Below are 25,551 nucleotides of genomic sequence, written 5' to 3' on the forward strand. Positions count from 1 at the left end.
CACTCAATCCCTAATTGGACTAAGACTTTACCGTGCTATTGTATATTACCTACTAGAAGCAAAAAGTAATCCCCTCTTGTGAAAGATAAAATCATCCAGAAGCTAAGGGGGAATATCTGTTAGAAGAATGATTGTATTAATAACTATTTATGTGTGGAAAATGAGGAGTTTTTTTACAAAATCCTCTTGCAACATAATTTCTTCAATAATCCAATGTAGACTTAGTTCATTTTACAGATGAGGAATGTAAACCAAAAATAAAATTCGAAGGCCCCCCAACCAACCGAATGGACCTTCTTCTAGGCAGGATGCTCTAAAATTTAACCTGAAAGACCCATTGAGGCCATAACTGGATGTGGGGTCACATACATGCCTCATTATATCTCTTCAGCACTAATATCAACACAGACCTTTAGTCTGATGAGAAACAGTTACAATCTATTCTCTCAGAAGCCTGCCATCTGGAGGCTTCATGTGCATGATAAAACTTTGGTCTCTGCAACCTTTTACAGCATCCCAGACATTTCTATTAATTGCCAAGTAGAAAAATTTAAAGCTACCTATAATCTGTGAGCCTCCAACCCAACACTTTTGAGTTATCCCAGCTTTCTGGACTCAGCCAATGTATCTTATAAATGTATTTGATTGAAGTCTCATGTTTCCCTAAAATGTACAAAACCAAGCTGTACCCTTATGACCTCGGTCACATGTTCTGAAGACTTCCTGAGGGCTGTGTCATGAGCCATGGTCACTCATATTTGGTTCAGAATAAATCTCTTGAAATACTTTACAATGTTTGACTCTTTTCGTCGGCAGGAACATGCAACTGAGACTTTACCAAGAACTCTGAAAAGTGGTTACCAGGTTCCAGATGTGTTTGGCTTCTATCTCATATTCATAGGCCTTTTAAGAAGTATAAAGACATAACGGATTTCTTAAACTAATCAAACTGCTAATATAAGTTTAAGTCAGTTTTTACTGTATGTTTGAAAAAAGTAAATACTGGTTGAGAACATAAATTTTGTGTTCATTTATTATCCCATTGAATAACAAACTTGTAAATCATAAATGTATAGTACATAGTAAAACAAAGACTAGACTAAAATAGACCACAGTATCTTAAACACTTTCTAGGAATTAATATATGGACTCTATTATAGATTCCTTTACAGAATTCCTGGATTTTTTTTTCTTTTTTAATTTGGAAGCCAACTTAAAAATTGACAACAATTAAGTGTATTTTGGTATGTCCTTACTACTTGTATAACTCCAAATGACAAAATATGTAGGTAAAGAAATGCAGGCATTCTGAAGACCAGCTTTTGAGCATCCTTAAAAAGTCAGTAGGATATTAACTGTGTCTTTGAATAATGATTCACTGATAAAGAATTATAAACCAACTGGGCATGGTGGCTCACACTTATAATCCCAGCATTTTGGGAGGCCAAGGTGGATTACCTGAGGTCAGGAGTTCGAGCCCAGCCTAGCCAACATGGTGAAACCCATCTCTACTAAAAAAACAAAAATGAGCCAGGCGTGGTGCCTCATGCCTGTAATCCCAGGTTGCAGTGAGCTGAAATCACACAACTGCATTTCAGTCTGAGCAACAGAGTGAGGCTCTATCTAAAAAATAAATAAATACAATTATGAATGAAGCTTTTAGTTCAATTCTGTTCTCACATTTGGGTAACTATTTACATATTCCTAGATGCTTTGAAGACATATATTTAAAATGCATGAAAATTCTAAGACTCTCAGGACTCTTGATTTACCAAATATCACAAATCCCCAGAGGTTAGAAGAACTGAAATCTGTCATTAAAAATTTCCATTGTTCTGAAGTTGTGAATTATATGGTTCTGTTTTTAACATTTATTTTCATGTGCTTTAGTCAGTGATTTTAAACATCGTTATTTTAAAATTCAATAAGTATGATTCTTCACCATGATGAAAATTGTATAAAAATAATTATATATAGTACGCATAATTTGTGTTATTTGCTATCTATTTTTTACTTTCTTTTTTTCTACATATTCTAAGATTTGCTATCTATTAGGATTTGCTTACGATAGATTTCCTTGCAACCAAACTATAAACCAGCTCATCAATATTTCAAATGATTCCAGATTCACTAGCATCTGTTTACCATCAAACATATACTTAAGAATTGATTAGCTATTAAAAGTATAAGTAATGTAAAAATTTAAAACAACATGAATTCATCTTTCAACTTATATTTACTTATATAATATGACATGAAATACAAAGTTTTAATAATTTATTTTGAGGTCTAAGAAGTACTAAAAGATCTAGTAGTCTGTTGAAATAAAGCATGTTAAATGGTGTACAATTTATGTGGAAAAAAAGCATAGTTTTTTTAAGTAGGTGATTATGCCTGAAAATGATTGTAAATATGATGTTTAACATATCATTCATGGAAATTAAATTACTGGGAGAGGAAGCTGATGGAGCATGATATTCAAGTGATTCCGAGTTCCTATACAGACATGGTCAATTTGAGATACATGGCAGAGCTACCATATTATACAACCCCTATTCATTCTATGTGGATGGTGTCACATGAAGTTGTACAGCATTGGCCTAAATTATGATACATCTACAGGGACATCCAGGAATTCGCTGGAATTAAGAGGAAAAAAAAATTCAAGAAAGATGTCAGGGTTATAACTGCAAATGAAGTAGTCATTCAAAATAAGAACTGAAGTCATATATCTGGATGACATTCCCCATGAAAAGATAGCAAAAAGGGAAGAGGTCCAAAGACAGAAACTTGAAGAACATCTTCATTTAGAAGAGGAATGGGGCAAATTAAAGAGACACAAGCTTGTATTTTGGAGTCCAGCTTCACCCATTTATAACAGGACTGCTTACTCCCTGTGCTACACAGCTGACTCTGCATAAAAACCAGTCCTTGAAATCCTTACATTACTTACAGTCTCAGTCCCAAACTGCTCTTCTTGACCTTTCTGACATTTATTTCCTCCCCTTTTCTGTAGATTCTACTTTCACTGCATGGCTTCCTGTTTATGGCCTCACCTTATACCTTAGAAATAAAATACTCAGCACTGTTTTTCTATCTTTTACTTTGCACTTCTCTCATCTATCTCAGTTTGAACTCTCCCTTTGATAGCAATGCTTCCTGTTTCTGGGGACAATCCCATTATGATACCTAGGACCACATGTCTGAGTAAAGCCCCATGCAAGTCGCATTTCCACTAAGTTTCCCTTGGACCCATCAGTAGGATAGATAGTCTAGAATAAAACCAGTATCATGTGATGTCATTGAAAGAAAACAAAGTTTCCAAGAAGATAGTTACTTGGAAAAGGGCTCCCTAGTGCCAAAAAATAAAGTCTCAAATTCATAGCCTGGTCTTAATGATTATGCCCCAATCAAGCTTTCCAGGCTTAGCTACTCCTATTTCCCTACAAGACACTACACTTGAAACTAGACTACTTGCTCTTTACTAGGTATGCTCCATGTACAAAGGTCTCTATGCTTTTGCTCCTGCTGGCAACAAAGACAGCTGGTCTCCTATTAAATTTTATTATGTGAATGTGATTGAGCTTGACACAAATTCAGCAATAAGTAACAGATACTTCAGAAATAAGGGGATCTCAGGTAACAATATGAGTCAGTGCTGTAATACTCCTCAAGTTATTGTAAAGGATCATAAAGAGTCATTTTACTCAAGAAGCATTGGGGAAAATAGAGTTAGGCTGAGACTAGATCTATCTATTGGGTCAAATGACTTCTCTATTAAAAATGGGTGGTCAGTGACTTGTATGGTAAACAAATTGTCTCGTTGAAGCTGTTACCAAAAAAAGAAAACTAAACAAAAAAAAGTGGTAGGTAGAATATCCAGATACAAATTTTCAAAGACTAGCGATTCATTAAGGAGTGGGATTTGATAACATTGTTTGCCAGAAGATGCTGTCCCTCCAGGATCAGGTTTTCAAGAAAAGCAAGAGATGCAGAAAACTAAACACTACATGTTCTCACTCATCGGTGGGTGTTGAACAATGAGAACATGTGGACTTAGGGAGAGGAGCATCACACACTGGGGGCAGTTGCAGGGGGGTAGGGGAGGGATAGCGGAGGGTGGGGAAGGTGGGGAGGGATAACATGGGGAGAAATGCTGGATATAGTATACACCTAAAGTAAAATTTTTTAAAAAGAAAAGGAAAAGCAAGAGATGGCCCAGAGGCCTCCAAGTTGATGCTGAAATGGTCCTGGATTAGGACTGGCTACTGTTAGATACTTGGCTTCCTGCTGACCTTAGCAAGGGCGTCACTGACAACATCAAGATCATGCTGCAGCTCATTCATGGCACTGGTTATGCTCTTGGTGTCTTTCAGGATCTGAATACTCCGTGTATATGGATTATACTTCACTCCAAATGGACGCTTAATTGTTTTGGTAAATTCTCTATTTAAGAAAACAAATGAGAGACGATCAATTTATAGGGGGTGAATGATGAAAATTGAACAAACATCAGAACCTATTTCACATACTAGGCAAAAGACAAATCTTTGTGAGATATGCATGCAACCAATCTGACCTACTCCTCTACACTGCATTTGCAGAGGCCCCCTGGAATCCCAAGCAAGTGCGAAACCTAAAGTAGTTATAATTATTTTATAACTATATAAAACAGTCATAGAGTTATAAAATAGCTATAACTACTTTAGGTTATAAAGTAGCTGTAAAACCCTGGCATTACTAGGGAATGATTCCATAAATTGATTAATCATTTATTAATGTATACGTCTCTTGACTACAGTAAAGAGACCAACTACTGTAGTTTTATCAGTAGACACAAAACTGTTTCATTACAACACTTGACCACATAGTAACAATCATGCCTTATATAACTATCTATACTTACCTACACATGTAACCTGTGTGTTTATCTAACATATAACACATACAGACACACATATATTCACACACCCCAAAATAGACTAGGAATGGTCTTACTCTGTGCATATGTATATTTTTTCTGCTTAGAATGTTTCCCTCTAGGCTCCTTTCAAATGACCTAAATTCTGCCCTTTTTTCAAGCATTAAGGTTCTGCCTCCTTTATCAAACTATTGTTTGAACCTCTCATTTGGAGCCCCCAAGAACAATCATGTTCAGGACTCCTAGTGATAAACGTGCAGCTGAGGACAACTGTACGTGAGTAGCAGCTGAAATCCAACTCATAATCCACCTGGTCTACACGGAGGTGACCCCCTTTTCTAATTTGCATAAAGGTCCTATTTATGCTAGAGGAATCCCTGATAGTATTATTATTTGGTTTAGTAAATGGCCTAACTCCCCAACTAGTGGCTGCTCTGGAAGACAAGGACTACTACTTTAACCCCTATCTATCCCCATCATCACAATGTGACCTCATGACCCTTCCACTCAATGTTGCCTCATTGATTCTGCTTTGAAAGTCTTTGCCTTTCCTACTACTTCTGTCTTAGTTCAGGCATTTGTTTTCACCTGAAGTGTTGCAAGAATCTTCTAAAAAGTTTCTCTTCCTCCAATATTCACCTTTCTTAATCACACACTTAGCTGATTAATAAAGTGTAGTCTTTGATTGAGTTGAACTTATCTCCTATATTTTTCAACATATTGACCCTTTTTTCATGCTATCTTGCAGCCTAAAATTTAATATATCTAAATATTATCTATCCTTCAAGTCCTTTCTCAAATAACATTAAGATTACCCCGTTCATCCAGCTGAAATGAATTGCTCTTGAATAAAATGCAGAACAATGTTTCATCTGTATTTCTCCAAGGCTCTTGACACTTTCCATGTTGTTATATGGTAATTTCCATATAATTTACTTTCCCTATTAGACTACTAAAATCTCTGATTGGAAGAATAGGAAAGAAAATAACTTCGCAATGTATCTGATTCATATTTGCAACTATGCAAAATCCTTATACACAACATACTCTAGATACTTGGTATGAAAGGAAGATGTGTTACAGACAGAAGGCTCCTTGTGGGCTTAAATTATCTAGCTGCTTACTTCTATGACCTGTTACCATTATGGGGCTGATCTTTCACTGAAGAAAGTGGAGGCATGAAGAAGATGCACCGTACCTCATCTTCTCCTTTGCATCTTCAAAGCTTTCAGATACAAAGTAGACATCCTGAAAAGTTGTGATAAGACATTCCTGTTTGCAGGTAATCTTGGGATCAAAGGGCTTTACTTTGGCATTTCCAGAAAGTGCATGCTAGAAGACAAAGAGTCAGTGAATAAAGAATAATCCCTATTTTCATAGATCATGCAACTTCCATAATTGGCACACCTCTAACATATTACTAATGCAATGGCCCCAATCTACAATTCCAAACGTATTTCCTATAGCTCTATTCAACCCACAGTATACTTCAGCAGAAGAAATGACTTGCTCTTCCCTGTAAATGCCCCCAAGATAATCTCCGTGGCTTTGGTCTTCCTCTCTTCTTTGTGTAAAAGGCATCCAAGGATCTTTATTTACTTATCTGCATTATGGCACCAACTATCTACCCAGCACAAGTTATTCCTATATATGACTTATATACCCACCAAGTGTTCCCTGAAAGCAAGACAGTACCTTGGATAGTGTTTCACACACATTCATTACTCAACAAACATAAGTTTATTTATTCATTGGATAAATAATAAATCTCAAAGAATTCCCTAGAAATTATAGAAGTTATTGCTGGCATATCAGAAATGGTGAGGAAACAGCAAGATTTTGTAAGCAAAGGCTTAAAAACACTATTTACTTTAAACGTATTGTAATATAGCATTTCATATATATCAGAAATATATCAAAATATTTCATGTGTGTGTGTATTACTAACGCAATGGCCCCAACCTACAATTCCAAACTCATTTCCCATAGCTCTATTCAACCCATAGTATACTCGAGCAAAAGAAAGCTTGCTGTTCCCCATAAATGCCCTGATAAAATTCTGATATTATATACATTTAGATTATATAATAGATAATTGGGAAATAGAGAAAAATACATTCAGGTAATGATTAGTGACAGCCCCAAATATTTTCCATAGTAAGTTCTTGTTCAAAACCAAAAACTATTTCAGGTTTTATCAGTTAAATTAGGTGAATATAGTTACATGCAAAGATTTACAACTCTTACTTTGAGTTCACTGATAGAAGAAAGTAAGCCAGCACCAAAGACTCTTAGCTGTCCATCTTGTTTACATAGACCAAACTCCACAGTGAAAAAGTAGCACTGCAAAAGAACATCAATATTATTCTCACATGCTGAAGAATTACACTTAAACAAATCACAATTCTTAGTCACTGACCCAAAGTACCCCAGAACAAAGTCTAAAATCCCAGTCTAGTTCACAAGTCTTTCTACAATCTGAACTCATTCTAACCTAGTACTTCCCAAACTTCTGTCCTCATGACTTTTACATATTATTAAAAATTAGAGGGCCCCAAAGCTTTTTGTGTGTGTATATGTGTGGTATCACTAGCTATATTAGTCATATTAAAAATTAAAACTGAGGGGAAATGCTTGTTAATTAATTTTAAATTTTAATACACTCATTTTTTGGTAACATAATAATGCTAATAAAAATAATTATATTATACAACACAAAAAAGTAAGAAAAGTAGCATCACTTTACAATGTTATAAATCCTTTTAATGTCTGGCTAGAAGACAGATGGAGTCTTATATCTGCTTCTGAATTTAACCTTTTGGGATATACTGTTTGAGTACATGAGTTACATCAGCTTCATGTGGTTTCTAGTTAGAAAAGGGTTGAATATTTTAATAGCCTTTTCAGAGAATTGCGGGAATTCTTGTTTTATTCTGCATGAAGACTTAACAAGTGTGTAGAATTTCTTAAAGTTCAACTGCAATGCGGAATCTGAATTATGTCAATGAACTGCCCGTTTCATTAAAATCCACTGTGCACTTTGAATGGATCTTTTATTTAGGCATGATTTTGACCTCAAGGACCCCATGAAAGAATCTCAGGGACCCCAGGGGTCCCCAAACCACAGTTTCAGAAGCACTGTTCTATTTCTCACTGCCTTCTTCATCCTGGGACAGTCTGCTCCTGCTTCTCGCTGTTTCCCCAGACACACCAAGCACCTCCTTGTCTTTCCTTGTGTGCCCTCATCCTGAGATGCCTTTCCCTCCTTGCTCAGCACATCACTCATTTTCCATCAGCTAATCCAGATGTCTCTTCCAAGAAACCTTCACCAAGTTCTCCATGCTCCCAGAGCAATCTGTTAACTTTGCTATAGGCTATCTCATTTGAACATAACTGTCTCCTCAAATGGTATATAAGTTCCTTAAAGGTAGAAACCAGGCCTTAGTCATCTTTGTATTTCCACCAGTGTCTTGTCCTAGCAGTCAAAAACATTTTAGCATAATTTTAATAAAACCTATCCTTTTTATTGGAAAATAAAAAATAGATAACCTATTATAGTAATCTTATTTTTCTCTTCCTTTTTCGAAGCTTGTGTCTCCTTTTGATAAACCTTAAAATTTTACATACTTCTTTAATCTAATTTGAATTAAATTAAAGATTATGAGCAAAACCAAATTTTCTTTTCTTTTCCTTTCTTTTCTCTTCTCTTTCTTTACTCTTTTCCCTCCCCTCCTCTCTCCTCCCCTTTTCATTTCTTTTTCTTTTTTCTTTTCTGACAGAGCCTCACTCTGTTGCCCAGGCTGGAGTGCAGTGGCACAATCTTGGCTCACTGGAACCTCCAAGCTAAGACAAATTTTCTAATGGTCATTCTGGATATTTACTTTTAAACTATGCAGATACTCAAACACCCTATCCCAGGTGAGAATTACTGATGTATACAGTTATTTCCAGATTTATACCGTTGCCAGTTTTTGAACAGCCTCCTCTGAAGCTCCAAGAGAAGCCAAGCCAATTTCTTGGGAGAATTGGGCAAAACTAGGTTCAGCCAAAAGCGGGACATGACCTAAGAGTTCATGGCAGGTATCTCTGAAATAAAGGTACAAGTTTGTCACACTGCAGTGCTTAACATAAGTGTATAATCAACCATTCAATCAAATTCAAATCCAATATTCTACAGATTTTGGTTCAATAAACAATTTTGGTTCAAAACCTTGGCCACTCACAGACACACACACGTAAGTGCATATCAGATACCTCTGGACACCCAGGTGCCACCTCCACCCTCCAACCCCACCACATACATACCCAAATCAGATCTCTGCTCAAATATCACCTTCTCAGCAAGGCCTTCCCTTGAGCACCCCTTTCAAAACAGCAACGCACACGCACTCCCACCCACCTACACACTCCTTCGTCCCCTTTCTCAGCTTTATTTTTCTCCATGGCACTCGCCACCCGATGCAACATTTGCATATGTTTACTTGTTTGTTTATTATTTGTATCCTTCACTGGAATAGAAGCCCTATGCAGGCAAAAATTTTTGTCTGATTTTTTTCAGTGTTACATCTCCTATGCTCAGAATAGCAGCTAGCACCTAATAGGTTTTCAATTAATAATCATAATGGCTAATACATATAAAGTATGGGACTTGTATTTCATGCCAGGCACCATTCTAAAAGCTTCACATGTGCAATTTATTTAATCCTCACACACCAAAAAACCCCATAAGGTAGATGCCATTATTATAAATAACTATTTGATGAATTCATGGCTGAAACAGAAGTACTTACGGCTCTGGGGTATAGAAGGGATCTGAACTGTGTCTCACGTATTGAGTGCAGTGAAAAACTCGAAAGGCTAAACCTGATAAGAAATCTCTTGGTGATAAGTAACCAGCTACAGGACGGATAGAAAAACCTGTACGCTCTGCAAAGCAAAGGAGAAAAAGAAAATCTTTACCAGAATAGACCCCTGACTGTAGCATTTTGGTTCTGCCAGTGGCACCAAGTAACACTTTGATGGAGGACATGAAAACTAAAATTTATCATATGCATATTAAGGGGAACTAATCATTATTAGGCACTTGCTATGGCCAGGCAATGAGTCAGATCTTTTACATATCACTTCTCCTTTCATGAGTTAAGGATGTTTCTCCTTATTGTTACAACTATGAAATGGAGGCTCAGAGACTCAATAATGTGCCCAAGTCCACACACTAGTTGATAAAGGTAGGAGTACTCAGATCTCCTCATGCCATACAACACTTTGCTGTCTCCCTAAAGGGTTTATACTATCTCCTAGATAATCTTCTTTTTGTAAAAACTGACTAACAAGACATATTCACTTAAATCAGAACGATTTTGAAGCTGTGCTATTTTTAGCCAGTACCATCTCTTTTAAAATAGTCCCTTTCTTTTAGCTAAACTGGATAGTGCTCTTCCATCTCCCAACAGCCAAGACTGCATGAATACTGTAAAAGAGGCCTGCCATTAGGATTCAATGGCTTGGGAGACCTCTGTGGGCTCCAATCTTGCCGTTCATTCCAAACCCTCACAACTCTGGTATGCCAGTTCCATCCAGCTCTGTTGTATTTGGAATGCTCCCCTTCTGATGGGCAGACTGCACTGTCCAGTAAAAGTGTCCATAGTGATAGAAATGTTCCATATCTGTGCTGTCCAATAAGGCAACTACTAACCACGTGCAGCCATTGAGCAGTTGAAATGTGGTTAGTGTGACTGAGGAACCAACCTCTTGATTTAAATTTATTTTAGTTATTTAAATTTTAAACAACCAAATATGTATAGTGTCTACCATATTTGATAGTGCAGGTATCCCCTTCCAACTTTTACACTTACAAATTTTGTAAGTGGTTTCTATAAAAACTAAATGTTTGAAAAATAGTGATGAAGGATGCTGATGAAGTTGTACCATCAAATTTGCATGAGATTTGGAGGAAATGTTTTGTTATGAATACAAAACTGAAAGCTGTTCACTTAGGGTTTGGTACCTGGGCTGGCTGCAGAATGTGTTGCTGAAAATGCTTCAAGGTAGATTTTTTTTTTAAGTCTATGTGAGAAACTCAAAAATAGCAATTTCAGACTATGATGGAAATAAACTAAACTCTTCAGTCACAGCCTAACTTCTTTGTTTTCCTCTGCTATGGTAATCTGCAGAGATGTCTACTGAGATAAAAGGGAATGTTTGCACTTGTTAAATATTGTAAGCCCTTAGAGATAGATCACTGTTCATTTTATTTCCTATACTAGCTAGAAAAAAATTCAAGAGGCTGGGACCAAACAAATATAAAGAACTAAAAGGAGCAAAATTATCCTTACCTTTTGTTTATGTCTCTACTAGCACCATCTATTTTCTTGCTAAAATTATCAAACTTAATGTGGAAAAGGTCTTCAACCCTCCCCAAGATGCTTGAATCTCCTCTTCCCAATCCCTGGCAAATGGGTGTGGAGCTTTTGCACAAACACCCCCACGGATGAGGAACTAACCATCTCATAAGTCTGTTCTATTTTCAAATCACTCTTTTAACAAGATATTCTCTATTTTGGGGCAAAACTTGTAGTTTCTATCCAATAGTCCTTTACTTTAGAGTTGCACAGTAATCCCTCTTTTATAAAGATGGCTTTCAAATATTTAAATAGAGCTATAACAACCCCTAAATATCTAGGTTAAAACCCTAAGAGTTCTTCAAATTTTACTTATGTGATACAATTTCAAATCCCCTTAGAATTCTGTTTACCTTCCTCTACCTTGGCTGCAGGTTATCATTATCCCTCAACTGTGGTGCCCAATCCTGGATCCAGTACACCAGGATAGAGTATGGGAAAATTCTGACCTCCCATATGACTACACTTTATTCCTCTGTTAAAAATGCTATCACTGCTGGGTGTGGTGGCTCCACCTGTAATCCCAGCACTTTCGGAGACTGAGACAGGTGGATCACTTGAGGTCAGAAGTTCAAGACCAGCCTGGCCAACACAGCAAAACCCTGTCTCTACTAAAAATGCAAAAATCAGCCAGGCATGATAGTGGTTGCCTGTAGTCCCAGCACTTTGGGAGGCCACGGCAGGAGAATCGCTTGAATCCAGGAGGCAGAAGGTGCAGTGAGCCAAGATGGCATCACTGCACTCCAGCCTGGGTGACAGAGAGAGAGAGAGAGAGGGAGAGAGAGAGAGAGAGAGAGAGAGAGAGAGAGAGAGAGAGAGAGAGAGAGAGAGACTTTGTCTCAAAAAAAACTGTCATGATGAAAACAGTTCAGCAACCTTCTTACAAAAGAATTAACTAGCTTATTACCTTTTAAAAAGTTTGAGACATCTTCCAATTGTGGGATATTATCCTCCCGATATCCACAATATTTAGAAAGCAAAGGTAAGTTTTTGAGATACTCTCTGCAAGCATGGGTTGGGTAGAGTTTGTTGAGCTCTTGGAATACGGTTCCCCAGGTCTTAATCTCCTCTTCAGTGAATTCAACCTTTGGAATAGGGTCTCCACTAATGAGATAAAGGGAAGGAGTTGTTTTGAATTAGCATTTAATAAACAGTAGCACTTATTTCACTTTCTGCTTACCAAATGAACATAATTTATTCTATTCACTTATTTTATTATCTCAAAGTTGGCTACAGTATTTTCTTTTAATATACTTACTGTTTATAGTTCATAGCCAAGTCCGAAAAATACTTTCGACGTTTACGGTAGACATTGTCTTTGAAGCCCTGATAATTAAAGACATGTTTTTAAATATCCATACTAAAAAATACTTGACAAATGATATTAAGGAAGCATTTCATTATTAGAAGAGCTGTTATATTAAGGGCTACATAATTGTTACTATGAGCAAGCATTATTTAGAGATTTATTATCATTTTTATTTTAAAGTGAATGTTACATGACAGCTTTATACTCTAGTAGCTACAAAAATAAAAGACATAATAGATACAAAAATAGTACAGTGGCTACAAAGATAACAGTTTGAAGAATAAGGAAACCACTATCCCAGTTAAATACATGGCTCTTTTCCAAGGGTGAGGGCTTTTTTCCTTAATCATTTGACTAGATTTTCAGTTATATTTACCCATAATAGCAATTAATAATAAAAAAGCAATTAATATTTGAAATAGTGCTTAACTGAATCTAGACTTAGATTTTATCACAAAATGTAAGTATATTTACCATTTGCAGAAACAATGATGACTTTAAAAGCAGACAAAATAGTAACATTAGAATTTATACTCATGAAAAAAACTTTTTTAGGCAAAATGGCTGAGCATGGTGGCTCACACCCATAATCCCAACACTTCAGGAGACCTAGGAGGGAGAATCACTTGAGCCCAGGAGTTTGAGACCAGCCCAGGCAACAAAGCAAGACCCCATCTGTACAAAAAAAGAAATTAAAATAACGATTATAACTAGCCAGGTGTGGTGGTGCAGGCCTGTAGTCCCAGTTCCTTGGGAAGAGACTGAGGCAGGAGGATGGCTTCAGCCCAGGAATTCTAGGCTGCAGCGAGGTATGATGGTGCCACTGCAGCCCAGCCTGGGCAACAGAAAGAGATTCTATCTTAAAAAATAAAATAAAATAAATAAGAAATCAAAAATCAAAGCCCAGGAGAAAATAGCCAAAAATGCAAATAATGGGAAAGAAGGGGGCACCTATAAAGAGAGAACGAGATTCGTCTCTTTAACACAGATCTATGGGATAATACAGACTTACTATGACCTGAATTCGTGCTAAAATCTGGAAAACCAAATATGAATAAAGCACAGACTGGGGCTTAAAGGAGTTTACTTGAACCTGTTATTGTAAAATGATACAATAAGTGTCTCCTCATATTGCACAGATATGTACAGAATGGCACGCACACTTAAGAAGATTGTGTGGCTCAGTGAATGCTTCCCAGTGATGACTCCCAAGTTAAGACACAAATGAGGAGTGGAAATAGCACAGTGACTTAAACAAACAAACAAAAAAAGCATGTTGGACCTAAGAAAATACAAGCAACCCCATGTTGCTCAAACTTGGAGAGGAAAGCGGAGCATGTTGAAAACTAGTTGGGGTCTGCAAATTAAAGGTCCATTAAGGAGCTTGGAGTTTAGCCTTTGGTAATGGAAACTCACTGGTGTTTTTTTTTTCCACTGGTGTTTTTTAATAACAACCTTATTGAGATATAATTCATATACCATAAGATAACCATTCATGGTTTTTAGCATATTCAGAGTTAAACAACATCTCCACCATCTAATTTCGGATTTTATCACCCCAAAAAGAAACATCATGCTCATTAGCAATCTCCATCTCCACCCCAACCCTCCCCAATTCCTGGCAACCAGTAATCCACTTTCTGTTTCTATGTATTTTTCAATACTGGACATTTCATATAAAAGAAATCATACAATACAAGCCCTTTTGTGACTAGCTTCTTTATCATAATGTTTTCAAGGTTCATCTATGTTGTAGCACATATCAGTATTCCATCTCCTTTTATGGCCAATAATATTTGTCTGTATAAATATACAATACTTCATCTATTCATCAGTTAATGAACATTTGGGTTGTTTCCACTTTTTTACTATTATGAATAATGCTGCTGCGAACATTTGTGTATATGTTTTTGTATGGACATATGTTTTCAATTCTTTTAAGTATGTACCTAGGAGCCATTGGTGATTTTTAAGAGAGAAGATTAATAATAGTCATACTGAGGTTTTAGATCCTTCTAATGAGTATAAGGAGGAGGTGTTTGAAGGTGACAAGGTTGGAGGAAGGGAGACCAGTTAAGGAATGTGGTCATAGGGATGAATAAAGAACACATTTAAGAAATACCTCGGAGGTAAAAATCAGCAGGACTTAGTAGATCTGTAAAACTGATGTACTCACCTTTCCATAAACATGCCCCAAATGTTCTTGCCTCTGAACCTTTGCTCATATTGTTCCCTCCTGAATTGTTCTTCCTTTCCATCTCTTATTTGCTGAAATCTTTTAAGGCCCAATTGAAGTGTTGCTTTTCTCTGATCTCTTCAGCTAGAAGTGTTTGCTCTCTTGTGTATATTTTGAAGCAATTTTTTCATGCCACCTAGCGCACTTTTTACATTTTATCTTGTGTGTGTTGATAATGTGTGCTTTAGCATTTCAACTAGACTGCAAGCTCATTTCTGGCAAGTGCTGCAACTAATTGCAATAGTTACTCAATGAGATTATAGAATAAATGGACAGAACATCTGGTGGCTGTCTAAGGTAGTATAAAAAGATCACATTCACAGAGCTAATATGTGAGAGAAGCTACATTAAAGTCCTGGTCTGTTCAACTTCACAATTGCCCTCTCTTTTCTCTTCCCCTCCCAGAAACCCAGAGCTTTGTAAGCAAGCCTAATGCTCTAGATCTACTAATTCTCCAACTCTTGCCTGTACTGTACAATTTTACAAGGAAACAATTTCCCAGTTCATTAACTGCCTAGTAAACCAATCATTCTGTGCAGTGTGTGGGGCAAGTCTTTCTCTGGCCCACTATTTATTTCCCTTTCCAACAACCCATGCCCATTTAAATAAAAACTGATTGCAGACCCTGTCTTCATTTTAGTATAACCCTTTGAATAGCTCTTAATCATAGAAATGCCGGGCATGGAACAGATATTTTGGAACCAATGAAGCTACATGCTTTTCAGGCAGTTAGTCTTAATTCCACCAACATGGAGGTCTACTAACACTTCCTGAAATCTTGACTAAAACAATATCTCATTTAGTCTAGAAAAAACACTTTCTGTAAAAATGTTGCCCTTAATTTTTAGTTCACTTTAAATTGTTTTTATAAATGTATTTATGAAAAATACTTACAGGCTGGTAGCTCATGCCTGTAATCTCAGCACTTTGGGAGACTGAGGCAGATGAATCACCTGAGGCCAGGAGTTTGAGACCAGCCTGGCCAACATGGTGAAACCCTGTCTCTACTAAAAATACAAAAATTAGTTGGGTGCGGTGGTGGGCACCTGTAATCCCAGCTACTTGGTAGGCTGAGTCAGGAGAATCACTTGAACCTGAGAGACAGATGTTGCAGTGAGCCAAGATCACGCCACTGCACTCCAGCCTGGGCAGCAGAGCAAGACTTGGTCTCAAAAAAAAAAAAACAACTTACAGGATGGTCTGCATCTAGTTCAGATCCATACATCAGAACTCTGTTGGCACAGTGGTCCAGATCAGAAATCTTCTTAGGAAACCAAGGAACAGTTTCCATACCTGTAGAATTAAAAAACAAAAAACATTAAAAGTTGAAGAGATGATCTTAAACAAAACAATAAGGAAGAAAAAATAAAATTCAGTTGGATGAGATTTTTAATTTTAGCTTGTACATCAAGGCAAGATTTATACAAGTTAAGTAAATTGCTCTATTTCTAAAAAGTAAAATTTATTCAAAATTTCTGATGTTTATTTTCATTTTTATTTATTTATTTTTTTAGTTTTCAGGTTGATATTCTAAGTTTTGGGCAAACACTGTACTTTAGAAACATTAAAAGTTTTAAAATGCGTAAGCTACATATTTAGTTATCATATGAAAGCAGAATAAAGATTTACAACTTTATTTATAGACCAAGATAAAACAATAAAAACTTCATTTGTTTTTGTTGATGGGTAGGATCTTAGAAATCATTTATCTTTGCCACCTTGATCTTCTCACCATTCCTCAGACACACAAGCCCTCATAAGACTCTGGGATTTTGTAAATGCTATCTTCTGCCTGGGATAGCTATTCCACTCCCATTCCCCACCGCACCCCACTCTTCTGTTTTCCTGAGAATATCCTTCACATCCTTCAAGACCCAAATCTAACAAGATCTTCTCATTCTGAAAAGCCTTCCCTGACCCTGTAGCTAGAGCTAATTATCCATCCCCTGGGTTCCCATGATGTTATGTTTCTCTCTAAAGGCTTTTACTATGTTTTATTATAATGTACCTCTTTATATGTCTGTCCTACATGACAGATTGGAAACAACTGTAGGGTAGGGACTATATCTTTTTGTATACCTATTTTTTAGTGAAAATGTCTGTCACAAGATTGGTGTACTGTAAATATCAACTGAACTATTTAGTCATCTATAAACCTCTGCATTTTACAGATGAGGTAAACAAACTCTAGAGAGGTAATTTACCTTCCAAGGTAACTCACTCCTCATGGAAAAGAGTGGACTAGAACTCAGCTCTCTTGCCCCAGCATAATGCTCTTTCTAACATCCAGGAGTGATATTCAAGGGATTTAACAACAAATACAACGGGAACACTAATCACTCAAAATAGACATCAACAGAGTCCTAGGCTTCTGCTCTGCAAGGTGTTAACTCTTTCATTGTTAATGATGGGTGTGGGACTTCTTAATGGGGAGTCTCCGGAGCAACAGAGGCTTCAGGCATGGTGATGCTCCCTCAAGGGACTTGAGGAAGTAGTTCTCTGCCAGTCAGAAGTAGAGATATATCAGTATTTTAAATAATTATATAGCTGTACGAGCAAATAGCAGATGAATAGCAACCCTGATTACACCTCAAATATTGTGGACATAACATGAAGAGATTATTTTAGATTGAGTACCAAATATAAAATGTAGTTAAATTATCTATTTGTCTTTTGCCTTGAGTAAACTTCAAGGATTTTTTTCACCAGTAAAGATCTTAGCCTTTATCTTTGCTACTGATTATGCAACACTTTAAAAGGCTTTATTGCATTCTCATTTGCTTTTGGAAGGGATGCTGTACATCAGCGGTCCCTGACCTTTTTGGCACCAGAAACTGGTTTTATGGAAGACAATATTTCCATGAACGGGGAGGCAGAAAATGATTTCATCAGTCATTGGATTCTAATAAGAAGCACAGAATCTAGATCCCTTGCACGCGCAGTTCACAATAGGGTTCATTCTCCCAGACAGAGCTCAGGTGGTAAGGCTTACTGGCCGGATGCTCACCTCCTGCTGTGCAGCCTGCTTCCTAACAGGTCACGGACGAGTCCCCTGCTATACATATTGTATGTCTCATTTCATAGTTGTCAGCAACTGTCAACATTTGCAACAAATTTAAATATTCATTTACTATCTGCTAGATGCCAAATCTTATGAGACTTACTAAGTGCTCAGGGATTGTGAATTAGTGGTTTGTCAAATCAAGAAATGTTGATTATTTGGAAATTGAGAGATAATCAATTTCTGATTATGCTGAATTCTCTTTCTTTCCTTCCTTCCTTCCTTCCTTCCTTCCTTCCTTCCTTCCTTCCTTCCTTCCTTCCTTCTTTCTTTCCTTCTTTCTTTCTTTCTTTCTTTTTTTCTTTCTTTCTTTTTTTCTTTCTTTTTCAGGGTCTTGCTCTGTCACCCAGACTGGAGTGCAGTAACACAATCTTGGCTCTCCAGCTTCAACCTCCTAGGCTCAAGTGATCCTCCCACCTCAGCCTCCAGAGTAGCTGGGACCACAGGTGCTTGCCACCACACCTGTCTAATTTTTGTATTTTTTGTAGAGACCGGGTCTCTCCATGTTGCCCAGGCTGGTCTTGAACTCCTGGACTCAAGTGATCTGCCTGCCTCAGCTTCCCAAAGTGCAGGGATTATAGGGATAAGCCACCACTCCCAGCCATTTCTTATACTCAAGATTTTCTTTTTCATTTCTCTTATACTAGATCAAATGTCGCTTTATAATTTTTCTTTGGTATCTTGAGCAACTATATCTTGTGTTCCTTTCACTACCAGCCTATAAGGAATTTGGAGAGACTGTGTGTTATTATTCTTATATCTTCAAGATAAATATAAGATTGGACACACATTTGGTATTTCATCTTCTAACTAGTGTTTTTACCTTTCAAACTTACCATCTTCCTTCACAGTAAAATTATCTGGAGGATTCACAGAGAGAACATTGGTATGAGACTTCAGCAGATGAAAAATATCATTCAGTTGTTCTCTGTTGATGTCACAGTCAACAAAAATCTCAAATTCTGAGTTTCTTCTTTTTGATTTTCGGGACTCAATATGTAACAGATTCACATGCTTCTCCTGTGTAAAGCACAGGGTAAAGATTGCATGTAACTGCACCAAATGTTAATAGTCTCTGAGCAGCTTACTTTCATTACCACTAAAGATCAGACTCACACTTCTCAGAACAGCCAAAGGGAAAAAAAGCTGTTTTTAGTGCTGCCAACAACAAAATAATTCCTCTTAAAAATATGTACTAGTCAAAAAAGTTTTCAAAATTAATCCCATCCTCCAGAAAACAATAAAATAACACATACTAGAGGTCCTTCAGATTGTCAGAATTAGTCAGAATTCAAATCAAAATATTAAGTTTCCTGGCTAAGAAGAATCTTTTGAAAATTCTCATAATTGAAAGCTAGATTTCAAAAAGTGATACCAGTGTTAATCTTGGACAAAGAAGAGTTTCCCTTGCAAAAAATCCATTTAATAAAATTAGATGAACAGATTGAGCACAGAGTTAATACCTCAAATCTCTTAAGCTACAATCTTAGTAACAGCTGAACCAAATCTCCTCTTCTGACCTCTTCTAAGTCAGCTGAAGATGGAGGTACTATGTGTAGAACTGTGGGATGAGGGTTTGTTCTCTTACCAATTTGGGTAGCTGAGGAAGAGTGCTAGGGACATGATAATGAAACATGAGAAGTGATCACCCAATAGTTTTTTCATCTAAGAAAATGATTAGAGCAGATAGTCTCCAATACTAACCAGTGCATCCTAAAATAACTTAATGAACACCTGTGTAACTAGGTAAGAGCTACGAAGAATGCAAAGGGAAGACATAAAGGAATTTATAATCTAGTTGGCTAACAAATGAAAGATTAAGAAAATAAAGTAGAGAGTGTTCAGATGCAGATTTTCAGCAAAGGGAAAAGAATCACAACTTAAGAGAGAGTCGAAAATTTCACGGAGCAGGTCGGAACTGAAATGAATCTTAAAGAATAGACAGAATAGGCCAGGCATAGTGGCTCATGTCTGTAATTCCAACATTTTGGGAGGCCAAGGTGAAAGAATCACTTGGGCCCAGGAGTTGAAGACCAGCCCGGGCCACATAGCAAGAACCCATCTCTACAAAAAAATAATAGATTAGCCAGGCATAGCGGGGCACATCAGTAGTCCCAGCTACTCGGGATACTGAGGTGGGAGGGTCACTTGAGCCCGGGAGGTGAAGGCTACAGTGAGCCATGATTGAGCCACCACACTACAGCCTGGACAACAGAGTGATATCCTTTCCCAAAAAAAAAAAAAAAAAATTATCAGGGAACATGACCCAACAAGAAAGAGGATTGAGTAATAAAGGATGTTAGGAAATTAAAATAGGCAGGGTTTGTCTGGAAACATAGTATTTATCATAGAATCAATAGAAGTCAGTTACAAAATATACTGGGATTGATCGGGTATGAAGAAGAGTTTCATTTCATCTATATCTTATAAATGTTTACAGTAATAATGCATTTGTAAATATTTTCTAAATGTTGACATCAATAAATATAAAGCTAAACTGTGTTTTTGGAGGAAAAAAGACGCAAAAATGTCAATTCTTACTAAATTGAAATCTCAATGGAATTTGGTTAGGAAATGTAGTCAAATAATTTCTAAATTCATCTGGAAGAAAAATATAATCTGGAAAATTCAAATAAAGTAGAAGTAGCAAGTGACACATTCCCTATCAGACATTTCAATTACAGAAACAGAGGCATAGCAAGGTTAAGCAGATTGCCCAGAAGCACACAGGTGACAAGTGTCAGAGCGGGAATTCAAATCTAAGCTGTCCAGCTCCACAGTCCATGTGCTTAAAACACTGTGCTGTACTGTTTACAATAGCAAAGACCTGGAACCAACCCAAATGCCCATCGATGATAGACTGGATTGGGAAAATGTGGCACATATACACCATGGAATATTATGCAGCAATCAAAAATGAAGAGTTCGTGTTGTTTGTAGGGACATGGATGAATCTGGAGAACATCATTCTCAGCAAACTGACACAAGAACAGAAAATGAAATACTGCATATTCTCACTCATAGGTGGGTGATGAAAAATGAGAACACATGGACACAGGGAAGGGAGTACCAAACACTGGGGTCTATTGGGGGGAAGAGGGGAGGGACAGCGGGAGGGGGGGAGCTGGGGAGGGATAGCCTGGCGAGAAATGCCAAATGTGGGTGAAGGGGAGGAAGGCAGCAAAACACACTGCCATGTGTGTACTTATGCAAATGTCTTGCATGTTCCACACATGTACCCCAAAACCTAAAAATGCAATAAATAAATAAATAAAAGAAAAAAAAACACTATGCTGTAATCCTGTTGCACAAGAAAGGAAGAGTCACAATGGTGGCTACTATGGCTCCTCTTCAAACAACATTTACCTAATCTTAATAATAAGAACACTGACACAGCCAAAGACTGGGATATAAATACATTGGGAAAATGAGTGGAAAGGATGTTGAAGAGGCTATCAGAAGGGGAGTTGTGCCAAGAAACCTAAATCTTTACTTTGTTGTTGAAAATCAATAGATAATAACCTATAATTTTAAAAATCAAGAAGTAGAAGCAGAATGAGGATATAATTTATAAGCGTGGAAGTAAATATTGGAAAAATAGTTAAAAGAGTGAAATGGTTGCCTCTGCTAGGCAGGGATAAGTAAAATGGATGGAGACACACCTGGAACACCATGTAGCATTTAGAAGAATGAATGAGATGTTCACAGAGCAGCATGCGTAAGTCTTAAAAACACAGTTTGGCTGGGAAAAAGAATCTTTATAGCACAATATGATTTATATTAATTACTAATATATGCACACACAAAAACTACATATCCTAAAGTGCAGATAAAAGTAATTCAGTGTATATTTCAAACGTATGAGAGCAGCTCTCTATCAGAAGAGAGAAATGGAGATAGAATTGAAGAATGAAATAAAACAGGATGAGGTCGCACAAATCAACAACGATAGTGTAGATGTGATTTAATAAGTGTGATTAACTCAAGCTTCTGCACATAAGGTTGCAAAAAAATTAAATGAAACTTAGAAATTAAAAGAGATAGAGCAAAAGACTACTTTTCAAAAATATGTTTCATACTGTGGGTTGAGTTGTTTTTAAGCTATGCACAATTATTCTTTGATTATAAATTAAAAAGAAAGTTGATAGAAGAAGACATACAGGTATTTTATTTAAAGACCCAAAGGTAATCAATATAATAGCTAGAAGTAATAATATAATTACTAAATTTTGAAGGACTGGGAGAGGGAAGGGAGAGAGGTGGTATCAGTATCATTGCTCATAATAGAAAGTAAATAAATATAGTGTGAAGTTGATAACTCAAAAGGCATGTAAGAGCAATGTTTAAATTTCATAAACTCACCACCAAAAAAAAACCTAAAGGCCAGACATAGTCAAAAGAGTTTGCCTCGGCCAGTCGCAGTGGCTACACCTGTAATCCCAGTACTTTGGGAGGCCAAGGCGGGCGGATCACAAGGTTAGGAGTTCAAGACCAGTCTGACCAACAAGGTGAAACCCCATCTCTACTAAAAATACAAAAATTAGCCAGGCGTGGTGGCAAGTGCCTGTAATCCCAGCTACTTGGGAGGCTGAGGCAGGAAAATTACTTGAACTGGGAGGCAGAGGTTGCAGTGAGCCAAGATCATGCCACTGCACTCCAGCCTGGGCCACAGAGTGAGATCCTCTCTCAAAAAAAAAAAAAAAGATGGTTGCCTCTAGGGAGTGGGACTGAGAATATGGTATGTGTTGGGTAAAAAAAACTGATGCTTTTTATTACAAGCTCTTCTAGACTATCTATATTTAAGATTTTTAATTCTTTGAAATATTCTTTGCTAACAGCTATATAATGGCATATCATGTGATTATTAACATAGCTAACATCTATTGATCACTTACTTTGTACTCTACCTTCCTAAGCATTTTAGAGATATTAACTCTACTGATGCTCACAACGACCCTATCAGGTAGGTAGAGTTCTCATTTTATGGACATAAAGCCTGAAGTGTGGAGAGATTAATCAATTTGCCCATGATCACCCAGCTGATAAGTGACAGAGCAAGGATCTGGATTCAGGTGGCCTGTCTCCAGAGACCAAAGCTTAACCACAGTGGTGTTCTGCTAGCAGAATTCAACATCCCCTATATTAGGACAAGTAGATTGTTTACAATTTTAGTTCCTATAAACAATAAATCTTTGTGTGTCCCTGAGCCCTTAAACTCAGTTAGGTCCCCCCCAGTTCAGTGCTGTCACAGTATCCGGTACTTCTGTTTCACGTCACTTTACACATAGTAATTATTCACATACTATAGTTGTTTGTTTAATGTTGCCTTCCCCTCTAGATTATATACTCTGCAAGGCGAGGCGCTGTGTTAACTTTGTTCAGCTCCACATCTTTAATGTCTGGTGTAGTACCTGCCACATAGTAAGGACTCAATAAATATTCATGTTCTGCCTGACTGATCCATATTTTTTAAGACAGATTTATGAAATTAGAATTATGGGTCAAAAATATGAACATTTCAAGGCTTATAATCCATATACCCAGATAGTTTCCCTACATGGTACACAAATTTACCCTCCTGCCAAAGGTGCATTGGAGGGTAATGCACCTCCAATGCAATGAAGCTCCAACTATAGGAGAGAGTGTCATTATAAAGTCTTTGCTACATGAAAATAATATTATTAAATATTCTATGACTATACCATCAAATCTCAAGCATATAATTAATATATGATTAAATATCAGTAAAATCTTAATATTTTATTAAAATAAAATTAAAATTTGCTTCTCTAAAATTTGTAAAGGGAATCTTTCCCCCCGCTTTCCTTAAAGTAGCTATTTGTAACTCCCCTTCTGTAAATTGTTTGTATCCCTTGTTAGAATTCAACAATATTTTAGAAATTGAAGTTCTTAACAAATGTTTGTATTTACATCTCTGAGGAATTTACAATAATTTATATATTTAGAATTTACAATAATTTATATATCTATGTTGCCATATATATATGTGTGTGTGTGTGTATGTGTATATATATATATATACACATAGAGAGAGAGAGAGAGAGAATCTCTGCTACCCAGGCTACAGTGCAGTGGTGTGATCATAGCTCACTCACTATAACCTTGGACCTCTGGACTCAAGCAATCCTCCTACCCCAGCCTCCCAGGTAGCTGGGACTACAGATGTCCACCTCCACACCTAGCTTAATATTTTTGTTTGTTTGTTTTTTTAGAGATGGGGTCTTGCTATGTTGCCCTATATTTTAAATATAGTTTTAGAGAGTCATTTCTAAAACAATTTTGTGCAAAAATATGGAAAATGCTTACCTGAAAGATTTTCAAGGCTTTTATAAGTCCACCAACTTCATTTTTTAAAGAAAAAATGAGACTTGCTCTTCCCCTTTCTAAGGAATGGTCTTTGTTCTCCTTATTGTCTTCAATCATGATAAATTTGGAGTAATTCTCTAAAACTAAAAGTATGAAAACAAAGACAAAGTGCTAAAACAGAAGTTGCACAATGCAGACAATATTTGATAACTAAGGGCTCATTTACTTCTAGAAACTTCGGTTTCTTAACCATTTATAAAACCTTGGTATGCATATAAGCTTTGCAAGAATCTAATGAGACCAAAATAAGATAAAACTTTGCCTGATACACTGCCTAGAATAGAATAGTCATACAATACATGTTAGTAGCTCCCTTTCCTTTTTTTCTAAACCAATCTGTCTTTTAGGGCATGACTCAAGCCTGCTAGCTTCTTGCAGTCTTCCCAACTATTATAGCCTAAACTAGTCAAGGCCTACTGGTGTCTGGTGTGGTACCTGACACATAGTAAGGACTCAATAAATATTCACGTTCTGCCTGACTGATCTATATTTTTTAAGACAGGTTTATGAAATTAGAATTATGGGTCAAAAATATGAACATTTTAAGGCTTCTCCCCACTCTGCCCACAATCTTAGCACTTCATTATACCAGGTCTCAAATGGTTTCCCCAAATGTTTTATTCGGACATGTTTCATCTTCTAACAAGGCAGCAAGCTCCTCCAGAGTGGGGACAAGGCTTTCTACTTATTTTGTAAACTAAAGACCTGGCCAGCTCTAGACATATGTTTACTAGATGAATAAGTGCTCGACAGGAGAATTCCAGTTCTGCTTCTCAGAAGATGAAACAGATGTCTACTATGGTATCTTCTCAACAACCTATTTATACTGCAGAACATTATAAGGAAATACATGGAATGTGAAATCAGATATATCTCATCATTGGCTTGATGTTTATCAGTGTATGACCTTAGACATGGTACTTAACCTTTCTAATATAGGTAAGTTACCAAACAGCTACTAGAACTCATAACATCCAAAATTCCCACTCGTTTTAAAACACCATAATGTAGTATGATATTCTGATAGTTTCCTCACAGATGAAACTAGGCTATTTCAGGTACCAAGAAGAGTTAGAGATGTATAATTCAAAATTTAACAAACATTTATAAATTTATTGGGTTCAAGTTCCCAAAACTACCAAGATTTTTAAGTTATGCCAAATTATTCTCTAGAACTAAAACAATCTCTATTTCAAATGCTATAAAATGAAATAGCCAGTTAAATTGAATAATTAT

The 25,551-nt window shown here is 36.8% G+C and overlaps 1 protein-coding gene across 3 annotated transcripts in view; it reads right to left on the bottom strand.

The window, feature by feature from the left end:
* Positions 1–1,019: 1,019 nt before the first annotated feature.
* The window catches only part of TPH1 (tryptophan hydroxylase 1), a 49,223-nt gene continuing 24,691 nt past the window's right edge, over positions 1,020–25,551 (bottom strand). For all 3 annotated transcript variants that reach the window (XM_054242140.2, XM_078340712.1, XM_035265955.3), the window contains 10 exons: positions 24,256–24,398; positions 18,765–18,948; positions 16,060–16,160; positions 12,581–12,648; positions 12,230–12,426; positions 9,712–9,847; positions 8,881–9,007; positions 7,169–7,264; positions 6,120–6,253; positions 1,020–4,446 (listed from right to left, as the gene is read on the bottom strand). In XM_054242140.2, the coding sequence (XP_054098115.1) occupies positions 4,272–4,446; positions 6,120–6,253; positions 7,169–7,264; positions 8,881–9,007; positions 9,712–9,847; positions 12,230–12,426; positions 12,581–12,648; positions 16,060–16,160; positions 18,765–18,948; positions 24,256–24,372 (1,335 nt within the window). In that variant the 5' untranslated portion in view covers positions 24,373–24,398 and the 3' untranslated portion in view covers positions 1,020–4,271. The remainder of the gene's footprint in view (positions 4,447–6,119; positions 6,254–7,168; positions 7,265–8,880; positions 9,008–9,711; positions 9,848–12,229; positions 12,427–12,580; positions 12,649–16,059; positions 16,161–18,764; positions 18,949–24,255; positions 24,399–25,551) is intronic.

The sequence above is a fragment of the Callithrix jacchus genome, chromosome 10 (genome assembly GCF_049354715.1).
Source record: "Callithrix jacchus isolate 240 chromosome 10, calJac240_pri, whole genome shotgun sequence".
NCBI classification, from domain to species: Eukaryota; Metazoa; Chordata; class Mammalia; order Primates; family Cebidae; genus Callithrix; species Callithrix jacchus.